This window comes from Euleptes europaea, chromosome 2 (genome assembly GCF_029931775.1).
Source record: "Euleptes europaea isolate rEulEur1 chromosome 2, rEulEur1.hap1, whole genome shotgun sequence".
In the NCBI taxonomy this organism is placed as follows: domain Eukaryota; kingdom Metazoa; phylum Chordata; class Lepidosauria; order Squamata; family Sphaerodactylidae; genus Euleptes; species Euleptes europaea.
Window position 1 is genome coordinate 103,630,388 of NC_079313.1, and position 26,939 is coordinate 103,657,326.

Here is a 26,939-nt window from a genome sequence, read left to right on the forward strand (position 1 = left end):
CAGAACGCAAGGAATAAAATGGGAAATTTTAAAGTGAAAAATGTTTCAAAACAGGCCAATTAATCTAGGTCTTCCTAAATTTTTCAGTAACCTGTAATGCCAGCTACAAGGATGGTGTAGTAAAACGGACCCCAGGGTGCTTCTGTGTTACCACGGGGATGTGGTATTTACCCAGCTGTCCCAGATCTTACGTCACTGGACCACAATGAGGAGTTATCATCTCTAGTCTTATTCCACCAACATTTTATCTCTTTCCACCACTGGAAGCTTTAGAAATATGTCTGTTTAGTTGTTCTGGAAACTAACATTGCCTTCTGAAGTAAAGTTACATCTTTCCAAGTCCATTGAAGTCAATTAGTTTAGAAGGGTATCACTGTGGAATGATGAAACTATAAATAATCTATCCTTCTTCAGATTAAGAACAGATTAAGAATTTTTCCTTGTACCTTGGGCCAAATTAGGCTTTGAATGTGAGGCAGAATGAGCACAATACAACACCAACAATGAAAAGGCCAGCTTGGTGTAGTGGTTAAAGCACTGGACAAGGATCTGGGAGACCCTGGTTTAAATCCCCACTGTGCTGTAAAGCTCTCTGAGTGGCCTTGAGCCAGTTACTCTTTGGTAGCCTAACCTAACTGATAGCCAGGCTGCAAGAAGGCCAGAATAACCTGTTTTGCAACCATTGTACAACTTAGAAGGCTAGTAAACTAGGCTTCAAGCATTAACAGAATGAAAACTGAACATTTTATCTTCCAAAGTGTCATGTTTACACAGACGTTACCTGTGGGAGAAGGTGTCATTTCACCACAGATGGTACACCTATTGTGCTGCATGAGTACAATCAGAAACAAACGTGGAGATTTTACTTTAGATCCTACAATCCATTAACTATGATTTGTGCATCAGGAAGTTGACAAAAGCAGATATTAATTACCATTAATGAGAATATATTTCCATCCCACCAACCAACTTGAAATACAAACAGATGTTAAAAGAAATTATTCACTAGAAAACTCTTAAGAAAGAAGCAGGTATCATTTTACCTCTATGCGAAACTCCTTAAGAATTGGTCGGATTCCCTCAGGGATAACGAATCGCCCAGATCTAGGATCTCCTAGGTATTCTGGCTCCTTGGGCTCAACATCTTGAGGTACTGATGGCTGGACAATAGAGATGTATAATAGTTTGCTTCACAGCCAAGTAGAACTATCCACCCATAAGTTCAGTTTAGCCAACAATCACAATCATAACCAATGCTTAATTTCTGAAATCAAAGGTGTCAGATCTCATCCCCCTGGGAATCAGAACTTCTGATCCAGAAACTCTTTCCCATAGTACCAGCTGTATGGGCTCTGACTGTGATTATTCAGTAGTGAGGGAAGAACACTTGGTACATGCTCAGAGGCACACATTTCTTTATTTTTTTGACTTCACGTGTTTCTAGGCTTGAACCTGGAGATTGTCAACATTGCAATCTGAGTCCTGGTTCAATGCAAAGTCCTGATCAAAATTTTCCATCAAAGTCCAGCCCTGCTCAACAGTGCACTGAGAACCTGCCCTTAAAGCTCCTCCACCAGTGGAACATGACAAAAGCAAGTACATCTGTTATGGTAAATGTAATTAATAAACATGATTTAGTAAAGGTAAAGGTCCCCAGTGCAAGCACCGGGTCATTCCTGACCCATGGGGTGACGTCACATCCCGACGTTTACTAGGCAGACTTTGTTTGCGGGGTGGTTTGCCAGTGCCTTCCCCAGTCATCTTCCCTTTACCCCCAGCAAGCTGGGTACTCATTTCACCGACCTCGGAAGGATGGAAGGCTGAGTCAACCTTGAGCCGTCTACCTGAAACCGACTTCCGTCGGGATCGAACTCAGGTCGTGAGCAGATCTTTTGACTGCAGTACTGCAGCTTAACACTCTGCGCCACAGGGCTCCTAAACATGATTTACTGTACATTTATTGTCCAGCAAGAGCATCCTAAAGCAAATCAGCCATAGCCCATCAATCAGCCATGTGCCTCCTCTGTGTCACGGGTCCAGATTCTGCTTACCTCCAAGTAGCCACTATAATCCAGTTCGATCAGCTCAAAGACGGCAATCAATTCCCCAGCTGCTCTATGTCCTTTATAAATATCAAAAAACTGGAGTCCAGGTTTGCTGTATGGCTCATCTACCAGCTTCACCTGTGGAGTAGCAAAAGCTCGGCCAAGGAATTCTGGGGAGCCCTAGGGAGAAGAGGGAACAGATACATAATGCAAAAACATTATTTTAGGATGCAGATTATCCATCAAAGTCATAGAATCATAGAGTGGGAAGGAGCCATACAGGCCATCAAGCCCACCAATGGACAAGTCAAAGATGGACATTTCACACTAACTTTAGCAACCCCAACAGTATCCCAATGAGTTGCTCCTAGCTCTCTGACTCTATTGTCCCACAGTCTTGCCTAGGTACTTTGAAGCCTAATGCAAAGTATATGCAAAACTGGATACATTATGATAGCCAACTCCAGCCTTCCCATTACTTTAGCTACCCAGCCTGGTCGTCCAAATTCCTGCCCACACAAGAAAGATATTAAGGCCACAGCTCTCCGGGATCTCAGGTAGAGGTCTTCCTTATCATCTATTACCTGCTTCTTTCAATGGGAGATGCTGGGGATTCAACCTGGGACTTCATGCATGCAAAGCAAGATGCTCTTTAGAGTAAAGAATGACCCATGAAGAGATGGCTAGTTTTAATTGTCAAAGAAGTAATATAAGCAGCCTGTTAACTTTTTTCCTCCCTGAAGTTGCTTGTCAGAATTTCTGTTATTACCCTGATTGCAATATGATAGTTGGGGAAATGATGTTTGGGCTATAAATAAATCAGCAGTTCTTGCAATTTAGAATTACTGCCATATTCACTAAACATACTTTTAGGAGCAGTTTTATAGGATGATGGTTATGTTTGAGGCTTGTATGTTGGTTCCACCTCCAAGTCACTGTACCCTTGCCTTTCACATCTGCTACAGGAAGTCTGCTGAGTCACCTACAATATTTCTTCTGGTGTTTCTCAAACTATTTAGAAATTACTATTGTGGACTCAGAGGCAATGAGGGGAGTGAGTGGAAGGAATCAAGGAGTGGCAAGCCTTCAGGATCCCACATGGGCTCAAGCCACTGCGTGGTTCCCTTGCCACCTGGTGGAGAGCACCAGCCAGCAGCCCTCGAGCTCAATATGCCACTGAATGGTTTTATCCCAAGATCCCTTAAGGGAGTCCCTGAAATGGGGAAGGCGGGCTCACGGGCTCCACCTCCTTCCCAATGGATCTGTCCCAGAGCCCAAACCACCAGCCTAGCTGTGACAAAGAAGCATAGGAACAAAGGCAGTTAACTGAAAAGCAATCTGTGGGAGTTACCGCACTTTGTATTCCCAGCGATGTATTAAGAGTTTGAAAATGTTATAAAAAACATCGCTTTAAAAGGGTTTTTGGATACCACGGCTTATAAATGGTTGGAAGACATCTTCACAGCTAAAGGGGCCAAACAAAGTGCGAACAGTATTTTTTATAACGTTTTCAAACTTTAATACATCGGTGGGAATACACAGAAAGTGCGAACAGTATTTTTAATAACATTTTCAAACTCTTAATACATTGCTGGGAATACAAGTGCGGTAACAGCCTGTAACAACCCAAACGAGAAAGGGTGGGTGGGAGAGAGGGCTTGAGGGCCAAGAAGGTGAGGCCATGTGGTCAACCAGCTAAGTAAGGTGGGCAAACAGACCAGAGTGCAGACCCTTCACATCAGGGCCTCCCAACCCTCCCCACTGCCAGCCTCCCAGAAAAGCCATGTGTTAACCATGCTGCCGCTGAGGCCCATCCCCTTAGGACCCATGCCATTGGCGTGGAGATGGCAGTACAGCCTTCTACTCCATGCTCCTGGCCCCAGGCCCCAAACGTGGCCCCAGGTAAGTGAGGGCCGCTGCTTGTGGGAAAATGAACAAACATTCCATTGCAAAGAGGCAGTTGTAGCCACACAAATCTGCTAAGTAGTTTCTAACTTACAAATTTATTGTAGTCAAAGATATTGATAACAGCAATTGGAGTCTCTGTCTTCAAGTCCTCTTTCTTTCCATCAATAATGAGCTGGTCAAATAGAAGCAATTCATTCCACATTGGGCTCAATGTCTCTTCCATGATCTGAATGAACAGAAATCAGAGTGAGTATGGTTGTTTAAACAACTACTTAGAGCCAAAGCAGATGTGACACACAATCCCATGCACCTTTTCTCATACATTAAAAATAGCAATCATAGCAGAAGGAGGGTTTGGGGCATTTATCACGGTAGATTTTGCTTCTGTTTTGCCACGGACTAAAAAAACCCCGAAGCAAACATTTTTTCATGGGCATCCGAGCAACAAAACGCGCTTCTACTGGAAAGTACGGCTCAGAAGTGGTTTGATTTGCTGCTGACATAACGCGGCTTTTATACCTCTATCAGGGAAAAGCCGGATCTGCAGTGAATAACCAAAATTTGACTCTGACGCAAATCAGCGTCGAAACAGCAGCAAATCTCCGTGAAAAATTCCCCTTTGCTTATATTACTCTGGTAGTTTCCCCACTAAAAATCACCTGAACATCCGGCTAATTTTCTCTCTCTGGAGAAAGTGATATGGGTACCCATATCTTTTCCATCTGGTGGGAAAGCAGCTGGGAAGGTAAAAGTGATTTTTTAAAAAAACAGGCTAAGTGAAAAAAAGATGCTGGGCTTAGGATTCGATACAAATATATGTGTGAAGGCTGGCGTTTCAGAAGGACATCCCAAAGTGTTTGTTCACAATTCTATGCAAGATATACTTACACTTGTAGTCTGGCACTGAGTTGAAAACACCACTTTTGCAAATGGATCAGAAAGGCCATTTTCATCAGCCGGGAGAATCCCCCGAGCTTGATATAAATGGGCTCGCAACTGAAAGTAACTGAAGTCTATAAAAAAGGGAGATGTTGATCAGTGTCACAAATCAACCCACAAAATAACAGTGCAAGTATGATATGAACAGATTTCTAGCAGCAACTAATATTGAACGGATGTAGCAAGTGTGCAGAATTGTTAAAAATGCACTTTTATTTAAAATACTATTATTTAAAACCCTCCAACCACCTCAGTGGTTTCACGAAACTGAAACAGGGAACTCTTCATGCTGTTTTTAGCATCTTAAAGGTAAATAGATGGGTGCCTGTCTTTTCCCTTCTTTTTCAAAAGGCTAAAAACTACATGGGGAGCCTGATTTCAGTTTGCAAGATCATGCAGAGGGGAAAGGGTTAAGCCTCTTCTCTGTTCCCCACATGGCCTCCATCAGAGTGAGAGCTGTGCCCAGCTGTAATTTAAATTTTAAAAATGTGGTGAAGATCCAGTCACAAATCTAACAGAATCCCATTTCATCAGTTTGGACTGTTTCTTCAGTTGAACTAGCTGTTATCCATAGACTCGCCTGAGCATTTGATGCTGGGAAATAGGAAAGCCTGCACACTAAATGGCCAATGTGGTGTAGTGGTTAGACAAGAACCATGGAGACCTGGGTTCAAATCCCAGCTTGCCATAAAACTTGCTGGGTAACCTTTGGCCAGTCACTTTCTCAGTCTAACCTACCTCTCAGGGTTGTTATGAGGATAAAATGGAGATCCTGAGCCCCTTGGAAGAAAAGCAGGTTAAAAATACACTAACTTAGCAAATAACCCCAGGGCTCAGTCAGAGGTGGCCGGAAGACCCACTATGCATACACAGTCAGACTCGAAACATTCATTATTTCAGACACCAAGACCATAATTATTTTGAATAGGGGTATATTATTAATGACAGATCCATTCCTTGATTCCAGAACAGCCTAGAATTCCAAGGATGTCTATCCAATATAGCAGGACAGAAGGCACTCGGGATGTAGAAAAGACCAGGGAATTATGCAGCTTTTTCTATGTATGGAATCAGAGGCACTAAAACACTCCGGTTCATGTTGGTCTGAAGGTATGATATCTTGTTTCTGGGGGTCCCAACACACTGGGCCACAACGAGCAGCAATACATACATGCCTACCATCTCTGTTGAGCTGACTAGGTGGGAGGTAGGCTGGAATCCTTGTAGAAGGCTGTGCCTTTTCATAAATTGGTTTGAACTCCTCAGGTAGTTCTGCAGTGCTGTTCTTGACATATTTAGTTACCCCAAGCCACATGTAGATTTCCAGTTTCGCAAAGATCTCTCCAGTGCGTGACCCTGGAACCTTTAAGCCCAAAACAGCGTTTCCAATTTGTGTCAACTCATGCAGATTTAGCAAATTATATTTTGAATACTAGGAACAACAGTAAATACAGCAAGATCCATTTCATATGAATTGTGACCTGTACAAGTGGCGTCAAGAGTCTAAATGCTTTGAGGGAAAGAGGGAACTTTAGAATCCAGGTCACGGTTTCCAATATGAGGTTTATTTCATAATGTTAACTACAAGGGAGAATTCATAGGTGGGAGGGAGTGCTTCACACTTCCTTCCCCCCACCCTCTAGTTCTTCCATGCAAATGAGCTTTCCCCACCATCATTTTTTAAAATCTTGTTGTTTGTCCAGGCAAGCTCTAGGAATAGAAAGAAATCTGACTGGAGGAAGAAGCGTTAGGAGGCATTGAAAGGGAAGAACTGGCAGATGTGGGAAAGATTATGTAGCCCCACCCCCTGCCCACTGATTCTCCCTTTAATATGTCTTTGGCCTCACGTTTGGATTGCATAGGCAAATGCGGGTTTGGAACATGTTTGCTGAGGTAATAAGAGTTCTACCCAAAGATAGAAATAAATATTCACAAGCACTTGTGTGTGTGTGTGTGTGTGTGTGAAGTGCCATCAAGTTGCTTCCGACTTATGGCGACCCTATGAATGAATGACCTCCAAAACATCCTATCGTTGACAGCCTTGCTCAGGTCTTGCAAACTGAGGGCTGTGGCTTCCTTGACTGAGTCAGTCCGTCTCATGTTGGGTTCTCCTCTTTTCCTTCTGCCTTCAACTTTTCCTAGCATGACTGTCTTTTCCAGTGACTCTTGGCTTCTCATAACGTGACCAAAGTACGATAGCCTCAGTTTAGTTATTTTCACTTCTAGGGAGAGTTCAGGCTTGATTTCATCTAGAACCCACTGATTTGTCTTTTTTGGCGGTCCATGGTATCTGTAAAACTCTCCTCTATCACCACTTTTCAAATGAATCCTTTCTTCCTGTCTGTTTTCATTGTCACGCTTTCATACTCTTACATAGTAACGGGGAATTACACAACCTTAAATGTACTGACTGTAATTGTATTAATGCTATGACAAAAAATTCATTACTCTGCTCCTACACATCAGTTCAGCTCCAATATCACATGACACCATTGTTTAATTAAACTAATTAATATTAACATGCTTGTCCAAATGCAGGCCACTCCACCAACCCTGTATTGTCAGGCTACATCAAACCATGATTTGAAGTTGGTTTATTAACTACAATTGGACTTTAAGCCTTTTATGCATGGCTTGCTTCAATGGCGATCACCTCCCAATTACTTCGGGGCTTTGGTTTCATTATGCATGTCTTTTCAGACCTTTAGAAATCACTTCGCTCTCTCCCTGCGTTTTCCCTGCCAGAAACAGTATCCAGAAAACATGGGGAAAACATGGGGTCGAAAAGACGTGCACAATGAAACCAAAGCCCCACAGCAGTTGGGGGGTGACTGCCACAGAAACAACCCATGCATATAAGGCAATACTCATGGCACAGGGACACAGACCTCCTGACTTAATCTTGGGGGGGGGGGCATTATGCATTCCCAGTGATGTATTAAGAGTTTGAAAACGTTATAAAAAATACTGTTCGCACTTTGTTTGGCCCCTTTAGCTGTGAAGACATCTTCCAACCATTTTTTAGCCGTGGCATCCAAAAACCCTTTAAAGCGATGTTTTTTATAACATTTTCAAACTCTTAATACATCGCTGGGAATACATAATGTGGTAACCCCCTTGGTTTAAGCCACCCTCACTACAATGCAGGGCAGGATGCCATGCAAAACTGTACAAATGAAAGAGTGAAGGTGGTGAAACCAGCACTTGTAAAAGAAACCCAGGATTCTGCAAGGCAATTCCTAGTTTCATAAACTAACCATAGTTAAAACAAGCCATGCGTTCACATTATATCTGAGATGGAGGGAGAGAGATGTATAGTTTCAAATGCTAAGTAGCAAAAGATAGTGCCTACCTTTAAAAAGACAGTTTGGATCTTGGCACAATCCTTGCCTTTCTCCTCTTCTACCACTGAGTACAAGACATTCTGGACCGGGATTTTTGCGTACCCTATCCGCTTGTTGTTGCTAAACATCCAGATCAAGACATCTGGGATAGTACACTGAGGCTGGAAAAAAAGAAAAAGAAAAACAACTAAGACCACAGTTGAGAGAGAAAGCTAAATTTGGAGGGGTTTTAAATTACTGAAACTGGCAAAAAAATACCTATTGTTATATACTATGTTTGCATATTTGTGGGAAATGAGGATGGAGGAGTTTAAAATGTTGGAACTTTTTATAAGGGCCTGGGATAACAGATGGGAAGAAGGATGGGAATCATGGAACATTAGTAGCCAACAAATGTTGGCACAAAGACTGGGCACCCCACTTTCAGTCATCTCAGCTCCTGCATCCAAAGCTCCATCCAGATCCCCTTTAATTTAACCACCAGCTGGAAGTGATGATTTTTTAAAAAAATTTACATTATTTGTAGTCCACCTTTCTCACAGGGACTCAAGGCAGATTACACATAGTGAGCCAGTACACTCACAAAATGGGACATTCAATAACCAATGCATTAGGATATTAGAAGTCTGGGACCACAAGAAAGAAGTGAAGGATAGCATAAATATTCACACGACACATTAAGCAGCACAGAAATTACATAAATAGGATCCTACTTACAATAAGCTATATGCAGCAGTACAGACCACAGTCCCTAATCGTTTATCCAAGAAAGTTTGTAAAAATCATTTTGTGCACTGCAACCCTGTTACCTGCACAGAAAAGCCCTCTTGAATAGTTCAGTTTTGCTTATTTTGCAGAAAGCCAGGAAAGTGGGAGCCACAATGGAGAAAGCACATGTACAGGCAGTTGTTGATTTTGCCCATCTGCAGTTGGCACCTGCAGAAGCCCCTGTTGACTTTAGCAAAGTTGTCATGGTGGAGCATAGGAATATTTTCACATTTTTCTCTACCGCATTTTTCTCTACCACTGATATTGTTCTATAGGAATTATCAGATTCTATATTAGAGACACATAATCTCATGTTCTACAGTGCAATGTTTCCTTTTGCAGTTACCCCAGCCATAAGCTCCCACGTGATATGCGTTGCCAATCCTGGCCCTATGCTTGTCATAAGTACCTCTTTAGCAAGGAAGCGGAGCTTTGACAGGATTATCTTTGCCTCGTTTACTTTCTCCTTGACATTGGTGCGAGTCAGTCGCCTCCTTATGCGGAGTCCCCACTTCGCATATAGTATCTGAACAGGAAAACACAACATCAAAGCATATATGCAGCAAAACAGAAGATCACATACCGGTACAGCCATATTAGTCTTGGGTGGCAAAATAAAACAGAAGTCCAGTGGTATCTTAAAGACTAACAATATTTATTCCAGCATGCGCTTTTGTGAGTCAAAGCATTCGAAGAAATTGACCTCTGACTCACGAATGTTCATGCTGGAATGAATGAGCAGCTGATCCTCCTTGTCTCCTCATTCTCCCAGTAGGACTTCCCAAACTCTCTCAAAAATTCAGATGGCAGGCTGAGCTAGCACTGGTTTGGGTGTTTGGGCAGTAAGGAGTCAGTGAATGAGGGAACAAAACCACGAGAGGTGGAACAGCTAAGACAGAACATAGCAAGGGACAGTTAAAAAAAGGCAAAAGCCTATCCGCAGATAATAAAGATTAAGGGAGACAGAGCAAGGGGAGAAAAACCTCCAAACGAATGGGACCCGACACAGGTCAGGGTCCTGTCTACTCTGTGGGGGTGTTGGCAGCAGAGCGAGCTCACTTTCTGCCACCCTTGCGTCGGCACAATGCCATCCAGCAGAGCTCTTCCAGGTTGTGAAGTGGTTTTTATCTCCAGCCCCAGAGAATCTTGACCCAGAAAACGTACTCGCCCACTGTGAGCTGAACTAGATGTTCTGTTTTTGGACTTGCATGCAAGTGCTCCCCACAGTCACGCAGCAGCTGCAGGAAACTGTTTCTTAAAAAGGGAAAGGAAAGGAGAGCCCGAATGGGCTTGGAAGGGCACCTGCCTTCTTCCCTAAGTAGTTCTCTCAACTAAAAACCGTGCAAGGGGGAGTTATTTTGCTGATTTTTCTGCTCCATATGAAATATCTGTGTACATGGAATAGAAAAATGGGCAAAATAATACCCCCTGCACTGTTTTTGTTTGAGAAAACTGCAGGAGGCAGGAGGACTTTCTCCCTTCCGGGCATTGTTCTGAGTCCATTTGGGCTCTCCCTCTCTCTCTTTTATTTTTTAAAGAAATAGTTTCTTGCAGCTGCTTTGTGGCTTGTATGCCAGTTCAAAAACACAGCATCTAATTCAGCTCCCTGATTCCTTTGCAGTGCATTTTTCAGATAAAACCGCTTGTATCTGTCACGGCTTAAATATCACAGTTGGACCGGCTCAATCTCAAAATGTTATCAGAGTGCACTCTGGTTGCAGCAGTATGAATGACTTTCAGTTGGTGAGGCCTGATGAAGTGGACAAGGTGCTTCAAAGTGTGCGGCCCACCATGTCCAGTCTTGACCCTTAACCTCATACCTAACAGATAGAAGATAAAGGTAGTCCTCCTGTGCCAGCACCTGGTCATTACCAACCATGGAGTGACATCACATCACAACGTTTACTAGGCAGACTATGTTTACAGGTTGGTTTGCCATTGCCTTCCCCAGTCATCTACACTTTACCCCAAGAAAGCCAGGTATTCATTTTATCGACCTCAGAAGGATGGAAGGCAGAGTCAATCTTGAGCTAGCTACCTGAAACAAACTTTTGTCAGGATTGAACTCAGGTTGTGAGCAGAGCTTGGACTGCAGTACTGAAGCTTACCACTCTGCATCACAGGGCTCCTTCATACCTAATCGTAAGTAATAAACAAATAAAGGTAAAGGTCCCCTGTGCAAGTACCGGGTCATTCCTGACCCATGGGGTGATGTCACACCCCGACGTTTACTAGGCAGGGCAGACTTTGTTTACGGGGTGGTTTGCCAGTGCCTTCCCCAGTCATCTTCCCTTTACCCCCAGCAAGCTGGGTACTCATTTTACTGACCTCAGGATGGAAGGCTGAGTCAGCTACCTGAGTCAGCTACCTGAAACCAACTTCCATCGGGATTGAACTCAGGTCGTAAGCAGAGCTTGGACTGCAGTACGGAAGCTTACCACTTTGCACCACGGGGCTTTTAAGTAATAAATAGGAGATAGTAAAAGCCTTTCCGCAGGAGGGCGTAGTTCCAATTGCTTTGAAAGGTTTCCTGTTTTGCAAGGTAGAGACTGTGTATACAGAGCCCACATATGTGTAGCTTGTATGCAGACAGACTCTGTGCAGGTTTGGATCAATGTGGGCACAATCCTGCTTTCTCCTGCCCACATGTTGCTATACCCAGATAAGTCACATGAGTAAAACTACTGACAATTCAGTTTCCTTAATAGTGGCTGGTTTTAAAGGAAATTGGTGTGCCACAACATCTGATCGTTTTGATGCGCAACCTGTATTCTGGACAAGAGGCCACAGTTAGGACAGAATATGGAGAAACAGAATGGTTTCCTCTTGGCAAAGGTGTTAAACAAGGATGTATTTTGTTAGGGTTCTGAGGGATTATTCATTAATACTGCTACCATTCAGAGGGATAGGATCGTGGTTATGGCTTATTGAAAGGTAAGGTTGAGTCACACACACGCACAAAAGAAACAAAGTCGTTTGTTTCAGCAAAAACCAATCTTTACTAAATTAACTCAAGGGTAGGGTTCACTGGGAATAAAACAAACAATCCTTTCTACATTGCTAAATTTCCTAACCTTGCCAGAAGCCTCTGGAAAGTGCTAAGCTTACTCTCGAGTAGGCATTCTTAAAGGACAAGATTGCCTCTCCATCCTTCTAGGCTCGCATCGAAACTCAAACTGAATACTGCTTTCGCTTCTACACAAAGGAAAATACGAAAGCAGTAAAATGCAGATTGTTTGTGTATGTGACAAGCAAACACATTTGCAATGGATACTCTGCTGACCACTTGGTTAATTAACACATTACATCATTTCCTTGAACTGGTCAGTATCTATACATTCAACATTAACCCTTGACTATCTGACATGTAACAAAGCTCGCCACTTAATACCCAACATATTTTATCTCCCTACCTCCTCAATCTGTATGCAGAACATATCATTGGGAAAGCTGGATTAGATTTAGAGGAAGGCGGAGTGAAAATTGTGGGGAGGAACATTAACAATTTGAGATATGCCAATGATACTACATTACTGGCAGAAAATAGCGAAGACTTGAAACGACTGCTGCTGAAAGTTAAAAGAGAAAGTGCCAAAGCAGGACTACAGCTGAACATCAAGAAGACAGAAGTAATGACTACAGGAGAATTACACAACTTTAAGATTGACAATGAGGAAATTGAAATTGTTGAGGACTTTTTATTTCTTGGTTCCATCATCAACCAAAAGGGAGACTGCAGCCAAGAAATCAGAAGGAGATTGAGACTGGGAAGGGCAGCCATGAAGGAGCTAGAAAAGACTCTTAAGTGTAAGGATGTAAGGCAACCAAGATCAGGTTAATTCATGCCATCATATTCCCTATTACTATGTATGGATGTGAGAGCTGGACAATGAAGAAAGCTGCTAGGAAGAAAGTAGATTCCTTTGAAATGTGGTGTTGAAGGAGAGTGTTACGGATACCGTGGACTGCCAAAAAAACAAATCAGTGGGTTTTAGAACAAATCAAGCCTGAACTGACCTTAGAAGCTAAAATGACTAAGCTAAGGCTGTCGTACTTTGGACATATTATGAGAAGACAAGAGTCACTGGAAAAGACAATCATGCTAGGAAAAGTTGAAGGCAGCAGGAAAAGAGGAAGACCCAACAAGAGATGGATTGACTCTATAAAGGAAGCCACAGCCCTCAATTTGCAAGATCTGAGCAAGGCTGTTAAGGATAGGACACTTTGGAGGACACTGATTCATAGGATCGCCATGAGTCGGAAACGACTTGACGGCACTTAACACAACACACACAATAGTGGACCCATGCCTTGTACCTATCTAGGGTAACACATCTACAAACACAGATTGCTCACAAAACTCACAATGTTTTGTGGGAGAGACTTCATCCGACATCGGTCAAGGTTATTCGGACGGGCCATTGGCTTTTTGTCTGCATTAAGTGAATACTGCCTGAAATTAGATAGACTGTGAGTCCTGGCTCTGTGATTGCAGCCACATATCACACAGGATAAAAGATGAACAGAAGTCAAGGATTCATCATCATCACAGAACACTGGGGGGAAAAACCCTGCTGCTCTTCCACCACATTAATAAGAAACTGCCAGATAAATCATTGCCTAGCAATTATAGTACAGACATCACTGATCTTTCACATCTGCTTCTTCTGCATATTGATTTTTATGTAAATTTTAATGATTTTTATGTAAATACCAATGTGATGTATTCACCAGGGTGCTGGTTGGTCTTAGGCTGGTGATATGGGTTCAAATCTTTGCTTGGTCATGAATCTCATTGTGTGTCACTGGGTTACTTGCTACCTCTTAGCCTAATCTACCTTATAGGTGTGTAAGAATAGCCACCATGTATTCTTCCCAGAGGCCCTTGCTGTGTGGATTGCAAATGAATGTAAGGAGTAAAGGAGCTGACCATTTCTTCCTATCAAAAGTTGTCATATTTTGCTTCAGAGTGGCCCTGGAATACCTTAGTAAAGCTTTATGTTCTGAACGAAACCATGGTGATTGGCAGCCAAATCTTTCCCTTTAGAAAAATCTAGAGATATACTCTTCCTGCATTCTGCTGCTTGTTGTTCAAAATAGATAATAATCTATACTAGCTGGATGTGCCTGAAAAAACAACCCCAGAAACAGCCATGACACAAGAGTTCCTAATGATCACCCAACATTCCCAGTCGGCTTCCTACTAATCAGTTGGCTTATTAGAGATGAGTCTCACAATATCTCGATCCAGGTATAATTATCTTCTGAGCTATGAGGATGCTGGATTCAAGGATGTTTATTTCAAGAGTTTTGACAAAGAATGTAAGATAGAAGGAGCAGAAAAGGCAATGTGAGTCAGCCATATGGTTTTCATGAAACAAAAGCAGGAGTGTACTAACCTACATCCTGCCACAAATTCCTCCAGGACCTGCCGAAGCCTCTCATCTGCTTTGGACTTTGGTCTCCTCAAGAGTTTCTCCACATCTTCCAGCCCATGTTCCTGTTGTAACAGACACTGCCTTCAGATCAGTAGCAGATAATGGAAGGAATGTTTGTTCTATACAATGTCTGAAGCATTTAGTGTAGCTAATATTATGCACCCTTGCAGCAAAATAATCAGTCCACATATAAGCAGCAATGGTGTGATTTTTGTAAAGAATGAAGCAAAGAGTTTCTCTTGTGAAGTATTGAGTGCCCTCAAACATCCTTTGCCAAGAACAGGGCAGAAAGTTCTCAGAACCTCAAATCCAATCAGGCTCCCCCTCTGCCCAAATAATTTTCTGCGTGTTCCAGGAAAGGCAAGTACGTGAAACGAAGCAGCAGGGGTTTGACAGGCAGAGCAATACTTTACCAAACGCTCTGCTATTTTGACAATCCAGTTGGAATTGCAGAGTCTCCAGGTATAGTCTTCCCAGTAGCTCCAGACATACACACAAGGTTTTTCGTGCAGCAAGGGCAGGCAGCTGTAAGAGCTAAGAGCAGCAGGCAGAGAAGATTTACAGCTTCAGTGAACGGCTGATAACCAGCTGTCAGTATGACAGTTATTCTGATATATCAGCACCACTAAGGCTAGAATAAGTAATGGATTTCCACCCTGTTGTTGTTTTTAAACATAGTACACAAGTACAGAAAGTTCTGAATCTGCTGCAGGGACTTGTTGAAGGCACCCTTCTCCAGTCCCCTGGATTTGAATTAGGGGGATAAAACAGACTGATGGAAAGTTCTTGTATCTAGCTACTAAGCTGGACTCTGTAACGAAGAATGAGCTTACTCCTCCAATAGATGCAATGAAGGCAACTCAGCAGAAGATGGTTGAGTCTAGTGAAGGTCAACTGTGAGAAGAACATTAAGGACAGTATACCTCTCCTGAGCAGAAAGGGCCCTGCAAATCCATATTTGTAACTAGGGTTGCCAGCTTCAGGTTGGGAAATACCTGGATATTTTGGGGGTGGAACCTGAGCAGGGTGGGGTTTGGGGAGGGGAGGGACTTCAGTGGGGTATAATGCCATAGATTCCACCTTCCATTTTCTCCAGGTGAACTGATCTCTGTCACCTGGAGATCAGTTGTAATATCTGGAGATCTCCAGCCACTGTTGGCAACCCTATTTGTAACAGACATGTTGCCAGAGCAAAGATGCATAAATTGGAGATTTGGGCTGTTGGGATCTGCGCTGCTAAATGTTAGCCAATCAGCAGTGTGATCCTAAGCAGAGTTACCCAGTGACTTCACTGGATTTAGAAAGGAGTAACTACTTAGGACTATACTTCATGTATCATGATGAAGAGGACCTTTCAGGGCTATTCTATTTAAATTGGCTTTGAGTTAATTAGAAATAAGAACTATTGAATGATTATTATTACAGATAATAGGTGGCACTGGACTTTTATCTTAAAGGGAAAGAAATTCTACAGTTTAAGGCCATAAGCAAAGATATGGTGAGTAGGTATTGAATCTGGATTTCTCAGACCCAACAATATTAGAAGCCTGCAAGCTAGATTGCATACTACAGCAGCATGCATCTGTTTGCACTGGAACAGATGCTGCTTTTCTGTCTCAGATTATACATGCATAGTACTGGATCTTGATGCTAGTGGGAAACGAACCAGCTACAAAATAATGCAACGGTACCTTTACTAAATGACTACAGATGTATTTGAAATGCAGTATGTCAGGATAAAAGTATATTCCTTAGTAGGATTTTAGAAAACATATATCAGATATGTGTTGTTGGGGATGCTTGAGGCATAGGATATACTTTCTTAGGCAGGGGGATTAGGCTAGATCAGGGGTGGGGAACCTTTTTTCCGCCAAGGGCCATTTGAATATTTATAACATCATCTGCAGGCCATACAAAATTATCAACTTAAAAATTAGCCAACCAATACGTTTCTCCATGGCCCTGGTGGGAAAGGTTTAACACAGTTTCTTGGGCGGTCCTAGCAGCTCCATAGCGAACGACTCTTCTGCAAGGGGGGGGGAAAAGGTTCCTTTCCTCGGCAAAACAAACTCACATCCGCCTTGAATAGAGGCTATTCCTGTCCTCGGGAGGGGGCAAATCGCCAGTCTTAGATCCTTCTGAGCTAAAGATCTGCCAGGACCCATGAAGGGCCAGACCAAATGATTTCGCGGGCCTTAAATGGCCCCAGGGCCTGATGTTCCCCACCCCTGGGCTAGATTATCCTTAGGTTTCCTTCCAGATCTGTGTTTCTATGATTTATACCTAATGAATGATATGAAGGACTGCTGAATGAATTAATAAATGAAAATGTGAAAAGACTAGTAAGACTGCAAAAAAAAAAACCCAAAAAAACGAATTACCTGTCATATTCCGTGGGCTCAGGTCTTTGGTTTGCAGTCACGGATTTATGGAGCAAAGTGGTGCTTGGGGGTATGACTTCAACATCCAGCTCATCCTCAGAACCGGGTTCAAGTAAAGGCTGCTTCTCTTCACTCTTTTCTTCCTTCTCACCCTTCTTAGAGGTCTTGGTCAAAACTTCTTCAGCTTTGCCATAGTTCCCTGAAGATGAAGATGGTTATTCATGCTCATCATGGCCATATATAGCTGTGCCATATAATTAAGAGGTTGTTTTTTGTATAATCACCATTAAGACAGTCCTCCAAGACCACCCCTGCAGCCCCAACCTCTCTAGAGCATCAGCAACCTGTGTTTGTAATCTTCACGTTCTGATTGAGTCAGTGGTCAGAATATACACAGCAAGTTCATTCTTTCCCCCTGAACTGTTGTCTTTCTTGTATATATAGACAGTCAACACCGTCATGGCTTCTATTTAGTCAGCTGCTTGAAAAACAACCAAGTTGATGGAGACTAACACGAGCGGAGGGAAACCATGTGGGCTTTTACCAAGCTATCACTGGTGATTCCTTAGGTAATATCAAGAGTAGTTCAAACCCACAGTTCAGATGGTCAGCTGTAGAGGGCATTAGAGTGCTTACTCAGGGCACTGTCTAGTAACTGCTAAGCAGTTGCAGTCTCAGAAGTAGGACAGACAAAAATGGTAAGAAAGAGGTTAAGAGAAAATACAACAGACTTGGGAGAATGGATTGAGGGCATATCCATGAATGAGAAAGGAGCATTATCTTATTTATATGACCTCATAATCATCAAGATCTCAAGATGACATGCAGGAACAAAACAAATCATAGCAAAAAACAAACAAACAAGCAAACACAAGCAACAGGCCCACACTAAGCTTAGGGTTGCCATATGCCCTCTGGGACCAAGAGAACTCCTCTCACCAGTGGGCCCCTCTGTTGCTCATCTGGGTAACAGGAGAAATTAGAGCCCAAATTGTGGGGGGGGGGGGACCAGCATCCCATGGTGCTACCATTACTTCTGGACCAACTAGAAGTTCCTTTATTGCATCGCTGGCAATGCTCTAGCAATTAGTCAAAACTCTATGGTTAAACCATGGAGTTTTGGCTAATGCCAAAGCATCACCAGTGATGTCATTGTGGCACCAGTGAAGCTCCACTTCATGAGGTGAGTCCTCTGCTGGTTGCTAGCCTTGTGTGGGCGACCCTAAATAAGATCCATACTGTATTAAAATTTTTGAAATCTAGGGCCATCCAAATAAAAGTTGCTGTTCAACTGAATTCATGATTTTTTTCTGGTAATATCTGGCTGGGCTCAAGGAGTTTTAAGTTCAGAGAACATAGTTACCTATAGAGATCTCAAATTTCACAGGCTTGGTACCTATTGATGGATCCATCATAGTTACCTCAAAGAAGGAGGCAAAAAGGAGGAATTCTTCTTTAACTCCCAGTGCATTCTGAAGAAGAAAGGAAGGTTCAGCATGGCCTAGTTTTGACATACAATTGCCTCTGTAATGTTTTTAAATTGTAGGTATAAACCTTTGCAAACTTAGTTTTTCTAGTTGTGTCAACTCATTTTTTTTACTTTTCTTCTAGCGTTTTCAAAAGATAGGCTGGTTTGGAGGTCATAAATTCTGTCAGATGGTTGCCATAAGTCAGAAGGGACTTGATAGTGCATAACACAGAGAGTTTATGTTTTGTTGGAGTGAGCCAGAATATTCAGCAGCTGTGCTGATTATAATCACAGACTGGTGAACCTTTTTTATCATTTTAAAGTGGGTTTTTAAAAAAGAAGTTATATTTCCACATAATAAAAGCAAATGTATCAAAAAATAAAATGTATTGAGGACCAACTATTCTATGATAATAGGTGCTTTAGGCACATTATATTTTACTGCAGCTGACTCTAGCAAAGACCCTCTGGTAGATAACCTGTGGTGTGACAAATAGCACGTACTTTCTTTTTTTTCTGGGGAGACCTAAGCACAGAAATTTCCTCTCACTTCAATTTTGGACTCTTCTGATGAAGACATTTCAAAACAGGACTCAGTACCAGATTCCTGTCACTTGTTCACACATCCTACAATATATATTGTTCTTTGTTACATGCTCTGTTGTACTATGGTTTTGTAATATATGTATACAGTGTGGTGCTCCTTAGCATTTTGGATCTTGGTGCTCTCAAGAAATTCAGACAGAACAGTTGTGCTACCCTCCATAGTGGGGGGAAAATAGCACATTCTGAATTCAGGAGATCTCCCACAATTACACTGGATCTCCAGATGACCAAGATCAGTTCCCCCTGGAGAAAATGTCTACTTTGGAGGGTGGACTCTAAGGCATTATACCCTGCTAAGATCCCTCCCCTCCCCAAACCCTGCCCTCCCCAGGCTCCTTCCCCCAAATCTCCAGGTATTTCCCAATGCAGAACTGGCAACTCTAGAAAGAGATATTTTCATCCTCGGCTCATGCTACCACTGTGCTTGGGCAGGAAGATACAACTGGTAAGAATGGAATCTGTTTGAATGGACATGATTTGTCTAAAACAAATAAAAGGCCTAGAAAAAGCTTATAGGTTAAACCAAACACACCTGTTTTACTGTCACTTCGTGCTGATTCTTGCTTACGTATTGTGTGCGATATTACTAGCTCTGCAGCCACGACAGCAAGGGACACAAATAGTGCATGGGTGTGTCCTTTATTGGTTTCATTTGTTCTTTTCAGAGTGATAGGGCTGTTGCAGAGCTCTTTGTCCCCACCCAGGTAATCTTGTGTTATTACCACCATCTCCACCTACTTAATCTTTCCTTTTCCAACTATGTATAGTACTTCAAAGTACTGAACAAGTTCTGTTAAGGTACTGATGTACTCAGCTCGTACTTTCCTTTCATTGGAAGATGTTGGCCTCCTTCACTAGTGTCTGATGGGACAGTTATCTGCTAAATGACATCCCTCTAACTCTGATGCTATGTCAAATTTACAGAGTTGCAAGGTACCCAGATTGGCATGCCCTGTCATAGGCATTAATCAAATAATCAGACATACGAAACAGCATGCTTTTGAGGCTGCTCCTCAGGGTAAAATATGCAGAGACACAGCAGATACAATGAATTAGATGTGGCTACCCATGCAACCCTAAGCAGAGTTACACCCTTCTACAGGTGTAACTTTTATGACTTCAGTGGCGTTAGAAGTACATAAATGTCTTAAAATCAAGTATAAAAGTTTATCGCAACTTAATAAGTCTGAACTACTAAAAAGATGCTTCCAGCTTCAGGATTTTAGAAAAAAAAATTCAGTACCTACCCAGCAAACAGGTAACCACATTTATACTTTTGCAACTGAATATTAAGCTACTTTCTTTCCGCTATTCTAGAATTTACCTACATGGTCTAAAAATCTAAACAAATATTATGTATGTATGACAGAACTATGTATACAACCAGGAATCTGCTTTCCTGTTTTTCTGTAACCATTCCTACTGCCAAAGAGCCAAGCCACTGTTCAGGTTTTAAAAAATACTTGCCTTTTTTGTAGTGGTATATTCATATATAACTATTCTTTATTTTTTGGACACTAAAAATAGGTAGGCAATATGATTTTAATGAGCATGAAACAAATTTAATGAGCTTGAAAAAATATGTTAATAGTACTGGCTGATGTGTAACAGGAACAAAAACAAGAGACATTTGGTGCAGTGGGAGAATTAATTTTAACTTTAATTCAACTCTCAGGTATCTCAGAATTTAATTAAAATTCATTCTCCCACTGCACCACTGTCTCCTGTTTTCTGCTCCATGTTTGGTGCGGTCCTCCTTTTCTTGATATATAATAGGGCCAGCCCAAGGGTTTTGGCAAATTGTGACTTTGGCATGTCCCCCCTCCCAACATTCAATACAGAGAAACGTAGAGATAAGATGAATATTTTAAATAGAAAAAAGAAATTCACTTCTATCTAATTTGGCACCCCTTAAAGCTTGATGCCCTAAGTGACCACCTAGTTTGCCTACATGGTTGGGCCAACCCTGATATGTAACAACTCTGTTAATCGATCTATGAAACTCACCTCTGGGAGAGGATGTAGCTCATCTACCTCCACAGTCACCTCACTTGGCTGCTCTGCTTCCTCAGGGACACCAATCTCAACTTGGGTTTGCTGTTGCTCTTTGAAAGAGGCTTTGGTTTTTTCCTTGGCCTTTTTACTTTTCTTCTTCAATTTGAGCTTGCTTAGAGCACCTTTGAGAACCTCCACGGGCCTTTTTTCTGCTGCTTGGATAGTGCTGAAGATCTCCACAGAAATGGCCATGAGAAGGCGCCCACGGTAGAATATGCCTTCTCCCAGACCTTCATTGAGATCCTTGTGGACATCTCGCAGGGCTGAGTTCTGAGGTGAACCATACAAGTTCACCCAAGTGGGACCAAAAGTAGGATTAAAGCCTGTGAAAATTGACACACCTCAATTTGTTGGCATTTGAGTTAGAATTTACAGGTGTTTATTAAAGTCTTATACCTCTCTGACCAATTAATCAGCAAGACAGGATTCCTTGATAGCCTAACAGTGCAGTCCTAAGACTACTTTCCTGGGAATAAGCCCCACTGAGTAGACTTCAGTAGGATTCTGAGTAGACCTGCTTGGCTAAGTTCAGACATCATGCCAAACTATATTTTAATTAAATAACTATGGTTAATGAGATAGTCTAAACGTAGACCACTCCATTTCCTGTGGTAACTTATAGTGTCAATAAATACAGGATCTGAAGTAGGTTTGTTAACCACAATTAATCTTAATGATGTTTTTGCTTAATGTTGGAATGCAAACATTCTGGTGGAACCTTTCATTGTCTCTGGCGACAACTTTTCATGCTATAGAGAGAAGGCAATTTTTTGGAGAGCCAGTGTGGTGTAGTGGTTAAGAGCAGTGGTTTGGAGCGGTGGACTCTGATCTGGAGAACCGGGTTTGCTTCCCCACTCCTCTACATGAACGGCGGAGGCTAATCTGGTGGACTCGATTTGTTTCCTCACTCCTACACATAAAGCCAGCTGGGTGACCTTGGGCTAGTCACAGTCCCTCAGCCCCACCTACCTCACAGGGTTTCTGTTGTGGGTAGGGGAAGGGAAGGTGATTGTAAGCCGGTTTGATTCTTCCTTAAGTGGTAGAGGAAGGCGGCATATAAAAACCAACTCTTCTTCTTTTGAAGCTAACTAGGATATGAGTGATTGTCTGTGAGGTGAATCCTGGTTTCACAAAACTAACCACAGTTAAAATAAACCATGGTTTCATATTATGTCTGGATTTAGCCATTGCCATGATGCATAAATACAGACAGATCAGCCGCATAAAATTCTCTCTGCAGAAATTCTATGGACGTACTCTTCAGAGCAGGTCTCTTAACTACAGGCGGGTCTTTTGCTGTGCCTCATTATACAGAGGTGGACAGATATGCACCAACTGATACATAGTCTGTTGTCAAAGACAAACAAGTAGGCAACAGAACAGAACTATTTGGTAGCACATTAGTGCTAGACGTTCTGGGGAACTCACCATTTCTCCCAGGGTCAGATATCTGCTTCAGATCAATGAAGTGTGTGGCAAGGGCAACATCCCCAATGTTTGCATCATCCAACACTTGGACTTTGATTTTTCGAACAAGAGGAGGAAACATCTCAATGAAGCTGATCTGTTCATTCCATATTGGTTCTGTTGTGTTGCTTTCAACTGATGTTTCTCCCTAAACAAGAAATAAAGAAGAAATAACAGTAATGTAAGTCAAAGGTCCCACACTAGTTTTAAATCAGCAGTAGAGGTCAAAAACTGTACAGTATACACATTTTCCATATTCTGTGTTTATTGTTGTTTGGCTTAAATTAAATGTATCCCAACATTTACACTAAACTGCTATTTAATACTGCCACTAGTTTGGAATTGTTTATTTTATGAAAAAGACAACTTGAGAGGTACAAGATACAGATATATAAAATTATCAATTGTGTTGAGAAAGTGGATAGAAGAGACATCTTTTATCCTCTCCAAACACTTGACAACTTGGCGTCAAGTTGAAGTTGAACTTTGGTAAGGCAGGACAGACCAAAAATACTTCTATGTAGTTGAATTACAGAATTCACTGCCACTAAGTCTAAGTTAGAGCCTTTCAAAACACACTGTTTGAGAACAGTTTGTTAATGGTTGTTAACCTTGAGATGAATCCTGAGTACTACCAACACAGTGAAGCCTGTGGAGTGCGATTTCCCCACCGGAGTCTACTGAGCCCCCTCAAATTCAGCTCCTGGGGGTTAAGGGCCCCTCAAGAACAGGCTGGGACAAACTGTGGTTTATAGTAGGAGGGTGAAGTTGGCAGAAATCACCACCCTTCCTTTGCCAACAGAAGTGCTGTTACACCAGTGTAACTGCAACCTTGGATCCTGTCCCCTCTGGCCCAATAACACTACAGATTGGATCCAAAGGACCAAAAATTACAGCTCCATTTGTGGAATAGATCTTTCCCACCTCCCCCTTCGCACTGTAGTCCGCTATGCTCTTCAAAATGCTGCTGGGAGTGGGGCTTGAGGGATTCCTAAGAACACCATGAGGTGTGATGTGGCTGTCTGTAGTGGGAGGGGAGAATCTGCAAAGCACTACTCCCTCCATTGTGCAAACAGAAATTCCTCTCTGCTCACAGAAGAAAATTTTGAAGTAATATAATGTAGACCAATGATTCCCCAATCCGGCACTCACTGATGTGCTTCCTTGCATATACTTGCTTCTTGAGTCTGGGGATAAGATCCAAAGGATTTTGAACAGAACATTAAAAAAACATGGTGCTTCATAGGGCTGTTGAAAAAAAAGAAAATTCGGAAAAGTTCGGCTTCGGCAAAATTCGGCCCGTTTAAATTCGGGACGTGCCAAAGTCCGAACTCCCCAGCTTTGGATCCACGAACTTCGGCGCGAGATCCGGAGTTCGGGAGGGGGAATTCGCCCCCCCGCGGGCCTTCACGGGGCTTCCATGAAGGCGCGCAGGGGGCTCTTTAAACAGATCTGCGCCTTCCAGCTGGAAGCCACACATCTGTTTAAAGGGTCCCCCGCGTGCCTTCATGGAAGCCCCGTGAAGGCACGCGGGGGGGGAAACCCCCGAATCTGCCAAATTTATTCGCAGAACACCCCGAAGTCGGCGAATTCGGCTCCCCATTTCCCGCCTTTTTTTTAGTTCGGTTCGTCCCAAACTAAAAACCGCCGAATCGGGGGAAATTAGGCTGTTTTTCGGTTCGGGACGAACTGAATCGACAGCCCTAGTGCTTCAAGTTACACCCTTGGGGACTTGAACCTGGGTCTCTTTGACCTTAGCCTGTCATCCTAACTTCCTCACCTGACTTAGATATAAAAAATGCAGCTAATATCAGATTACATAGCACATGATAAATCACTTTGAATTTAGTTTTAGAAAAGGGGGGGAAGGAAAAAAAACATTTTGGTACAGGCAATCAGCCTGGCTTATTCTGTAATCAGTGTCTAAATTTCAGTTTTTTACATGATTTCCAAACACAAAAGGCTGATAGTTTACAAGGAACAATATCTGACATCTTTGACACAGCAAAGATTGTCTACATCATTGCTGTATTTGCAAAACCAAGGACTGCAAAGCAATGGTACATTATTAGAGACAATAATACATCTTCTCAAGAAGGAATGTACTTAAGGTCAGTTTGCCAGATGTTTTATTAGCTACTCATAGGTACCAATCATATTTGTCTTAGCCTTTAATGTCACACTCAGATGGCAACTCACTGCATACTCAGTTCAATGTTTGTGCGCTAAATTGGGCTTATAATGTGGCTCATGCCATGCATTGTAAAACCTGTGCTGGGCATGTATTCATTGCTCCTTGTAGTAGAGACTGTAGTAGACTGCTAGAAACTGATAATGGGAACCACACAAGATGAAGTCATATGTAGTCATACACCACAAGAATTGGGATTCATTGGAAGCTATTTGATCCCTCTTCCAAAACCACCATGTGGATGCACCCTAATTAGTTACGCTGTTTTCCAAAGTAGATGCCCCTCTTCTGTTTATATACTCAGAGAATGCCGTAGTTCAGATTCCATAAGGAAACAAAGATTAGTTCTAAGGGAATGCCCAGGTTTCAAGACTCCAACCTTAAGCTTACCTGTTGTCCAGAAAATGTAACTTGCACATACGGATCAATGAAGACTTTCTTATCACCCACAATCTTTGAAAAACCACCCATGATTCCTGCACTCATGCTGGGTAATCCATCTGCTTTGTAAATTTTGATGCCAACTTTGGCCCAAGGCCGCTCAGCTGGGATTCTTTTCGGAAGCAGCAAGTTCCTGCAAGGAAGATTTTGGAGTTCTCAAAATTGATTGTACCTCCAAGAAATCCAAAACTGAAGGACTCAAGAAACAGTGTGTGGGTATGAATGAGAGAAAGAGAAACCAAATCAGAACAATAATTAACTTTGTCAGCTCCAGCCAGCCAGTCAGGCATGACCAGTGGGAATGATGTTGTAGAATAATCAATGGTCCTTAAGAGAAGATCTTTTAAAACTCCCCATCTTTTATTAAGGGCTGTGGACCACAGGCGGGATGGTGCTGCTTCAGTTGTCTTGTCTGTGGGCTTCCTAGAGGCTCCTGGTTGGCTACTGTGTGAACAGACTGCTGGACTTGATGGACCTTGGTCTGATCCAGCGTGGCCTTTCTTATGTTCTTATGTTGCTACCACAACCAGAGCAGTTACACAAATGGCCTCTGGGATGAAATTTATGTTCCTTTGAAGATCTAGGAGCAGAGTTCCCCGGTACAAGTACACATTGCCCAACGGTTAAAAATCAAAAAAAGGGGGAGATCTAATTACACGGAAATAGATGTCAGGCATTCAAATGCCTAGTTAATTGATCACTTCAGTCTATGCAATATAAAAATCTGGGAAATCACACTTTCATTACCAACAAAAATTGTTTTCAGACAAAATTCAGCATTATTGGAAGGGGGCTGGTTATAGAAGAGAGCAGTCCCCAGTTTTCTTAAGACAGTCCTGGACACTCCATGGGGGACTTCTGATGCTTCTCAGGGTGCTTCAAGCCGGGGTAGTAGCAAAACAATATGGTAGCAACCGCTTTACCTTTAATATCTGCCATTCAAATAGCGCTAGCTACTTGCAGAGGACGAACCAGATAAAATAAAGTCTACAGGCATTATGAGAAGCATACCTAAGGAAGGAAGCCATGGAAAGTGCAAACGTCTGCATGCATTGGGCTGGATCCATCAGTAATTTCTGCTGATGGAAGGATTTCTGTCAGCTGAATTAGAATTGCAGCCCCCTCCCATGGCAGTGCAAAATGCTCCCTGAAATGACACTCCTGGGGGATAATGGTCCCTAAGGAAAAGGGTAAATTAAGGGTCTGCAGTGGGAGAAAGGAACTGGAGAAAATCACCCCCTCCCCCAATTTACCCCTGGATTCAACCTGAGGTCTTGGGGAGAAAACACTTGGTGCAAATCTAATGTCCTAATCATGGTTAAAATAACAATAAAACCTCTTATGTTTCTCCCTGTTCTCCCCTCCTTTTCCCTCTGTTTTCATGCATACATTTACCCCTCCCTTTCTGTGCTGGAGTTTTGTTAGCATTACAATCTGCACTGGGATTTTTGCTGACCATAGTGAACCCAAGGCCCACCAGTTTGCAAACTGATTTTTAAGCTATGGTTGTAAACTGGTTTGGTTCTGGCTGAGATTGGCAAAAGCACTTGTGAAACCATAGCACTAAACCCAGTTAACTCCAAAATTGGGTGGGGGGGGTAAATGCCCCTGAGACCAGGGACAAAGGAAAAAGAGAGTGAGAATCCAGGGGGAAACTGGACAGCATTATGACTCTACCAGGACAGCGATTAAAACTCATAAAATAGACAAATGCTCAGTGTGGCTCTGACAATGATTAGAGTCTATATTGTTATTGGAATGTACAAGATGCTTTGCAAAAAAGTTCACTGGGGAAGGGCCATGGCTCAGCAGCAGAACATCTGCTTGGCATGCAGAAGGTCCCAGGTTCAATCCCTGGCGTCTCCAATTAAATAATCTGGCAGTAGGT

At 42.5% G+C, this 26,939-nt stretch overlaps 1 protein-coding gene across 1 annotated transcript in view; it reads right to left on the reverse strand.

The window, feature by feature from the left end:
* LOC130472753 (fer-1-like protein 4) overlaps positions 1–26,939 on the reverse strand; it is a 77,046-nt gene that overhangs the window by 30,836 nt on the left and 19,271 nt on the right. Inside the window, exons 13-27 of the mRNA XM_056844170.1 lie at positions 25,001–25,184; positions 22,381–22,567; positions 20,905–21,275; positions 18,187–18,295; positions 16,824–17,022; positions 14,856–14,976; positions 14,404–14,504; positions 13,370–13,457; positions 9,414–9,530; positions 8,245–8,397; positions 6,072–6,255; positions 4,842–4,966; positions 4,045–4,179; positions 2,052–2,225; positions 1,044–1,160 (exon numbers count right to left, since the gene is read on the reverse strand). Of these exons, the coding sequence (XP_056700148.1) occupies positions 1,044–1,160; positions 2,052–2,225; positions 4,045–4,179; positions 4,842–4,966; positions 6,072–6,255; positions 8,245–8,397; positions 9,414–9,530; positions 13,370–13,457; positions 14,404–14,504; positions 14,856–14,976; positions 16,824–17,022; positions 18,187–18,295; positions 20,905–21,275; positions 22,381–22,567; positions 25,001–25,184 (2,365 nt within the window). The remainder of the gene's footprint in view (positions 1–1,043; positions 1,161–2,051; positions 2,226–4,044; positions 4,180–4,841; positions 4,967–6,071; positions 6,256–8,244; positions 8,398–9,413; positions 9,531–13,369; positions 13,458–14,403; positions 14,505–14,855; positions 14,977–16,823; positions 17,023–18,186; positions 18,296–20,904; positions 21,276–22,380; positions 22,568–25,000; positions 25,185–26,939) is intronic.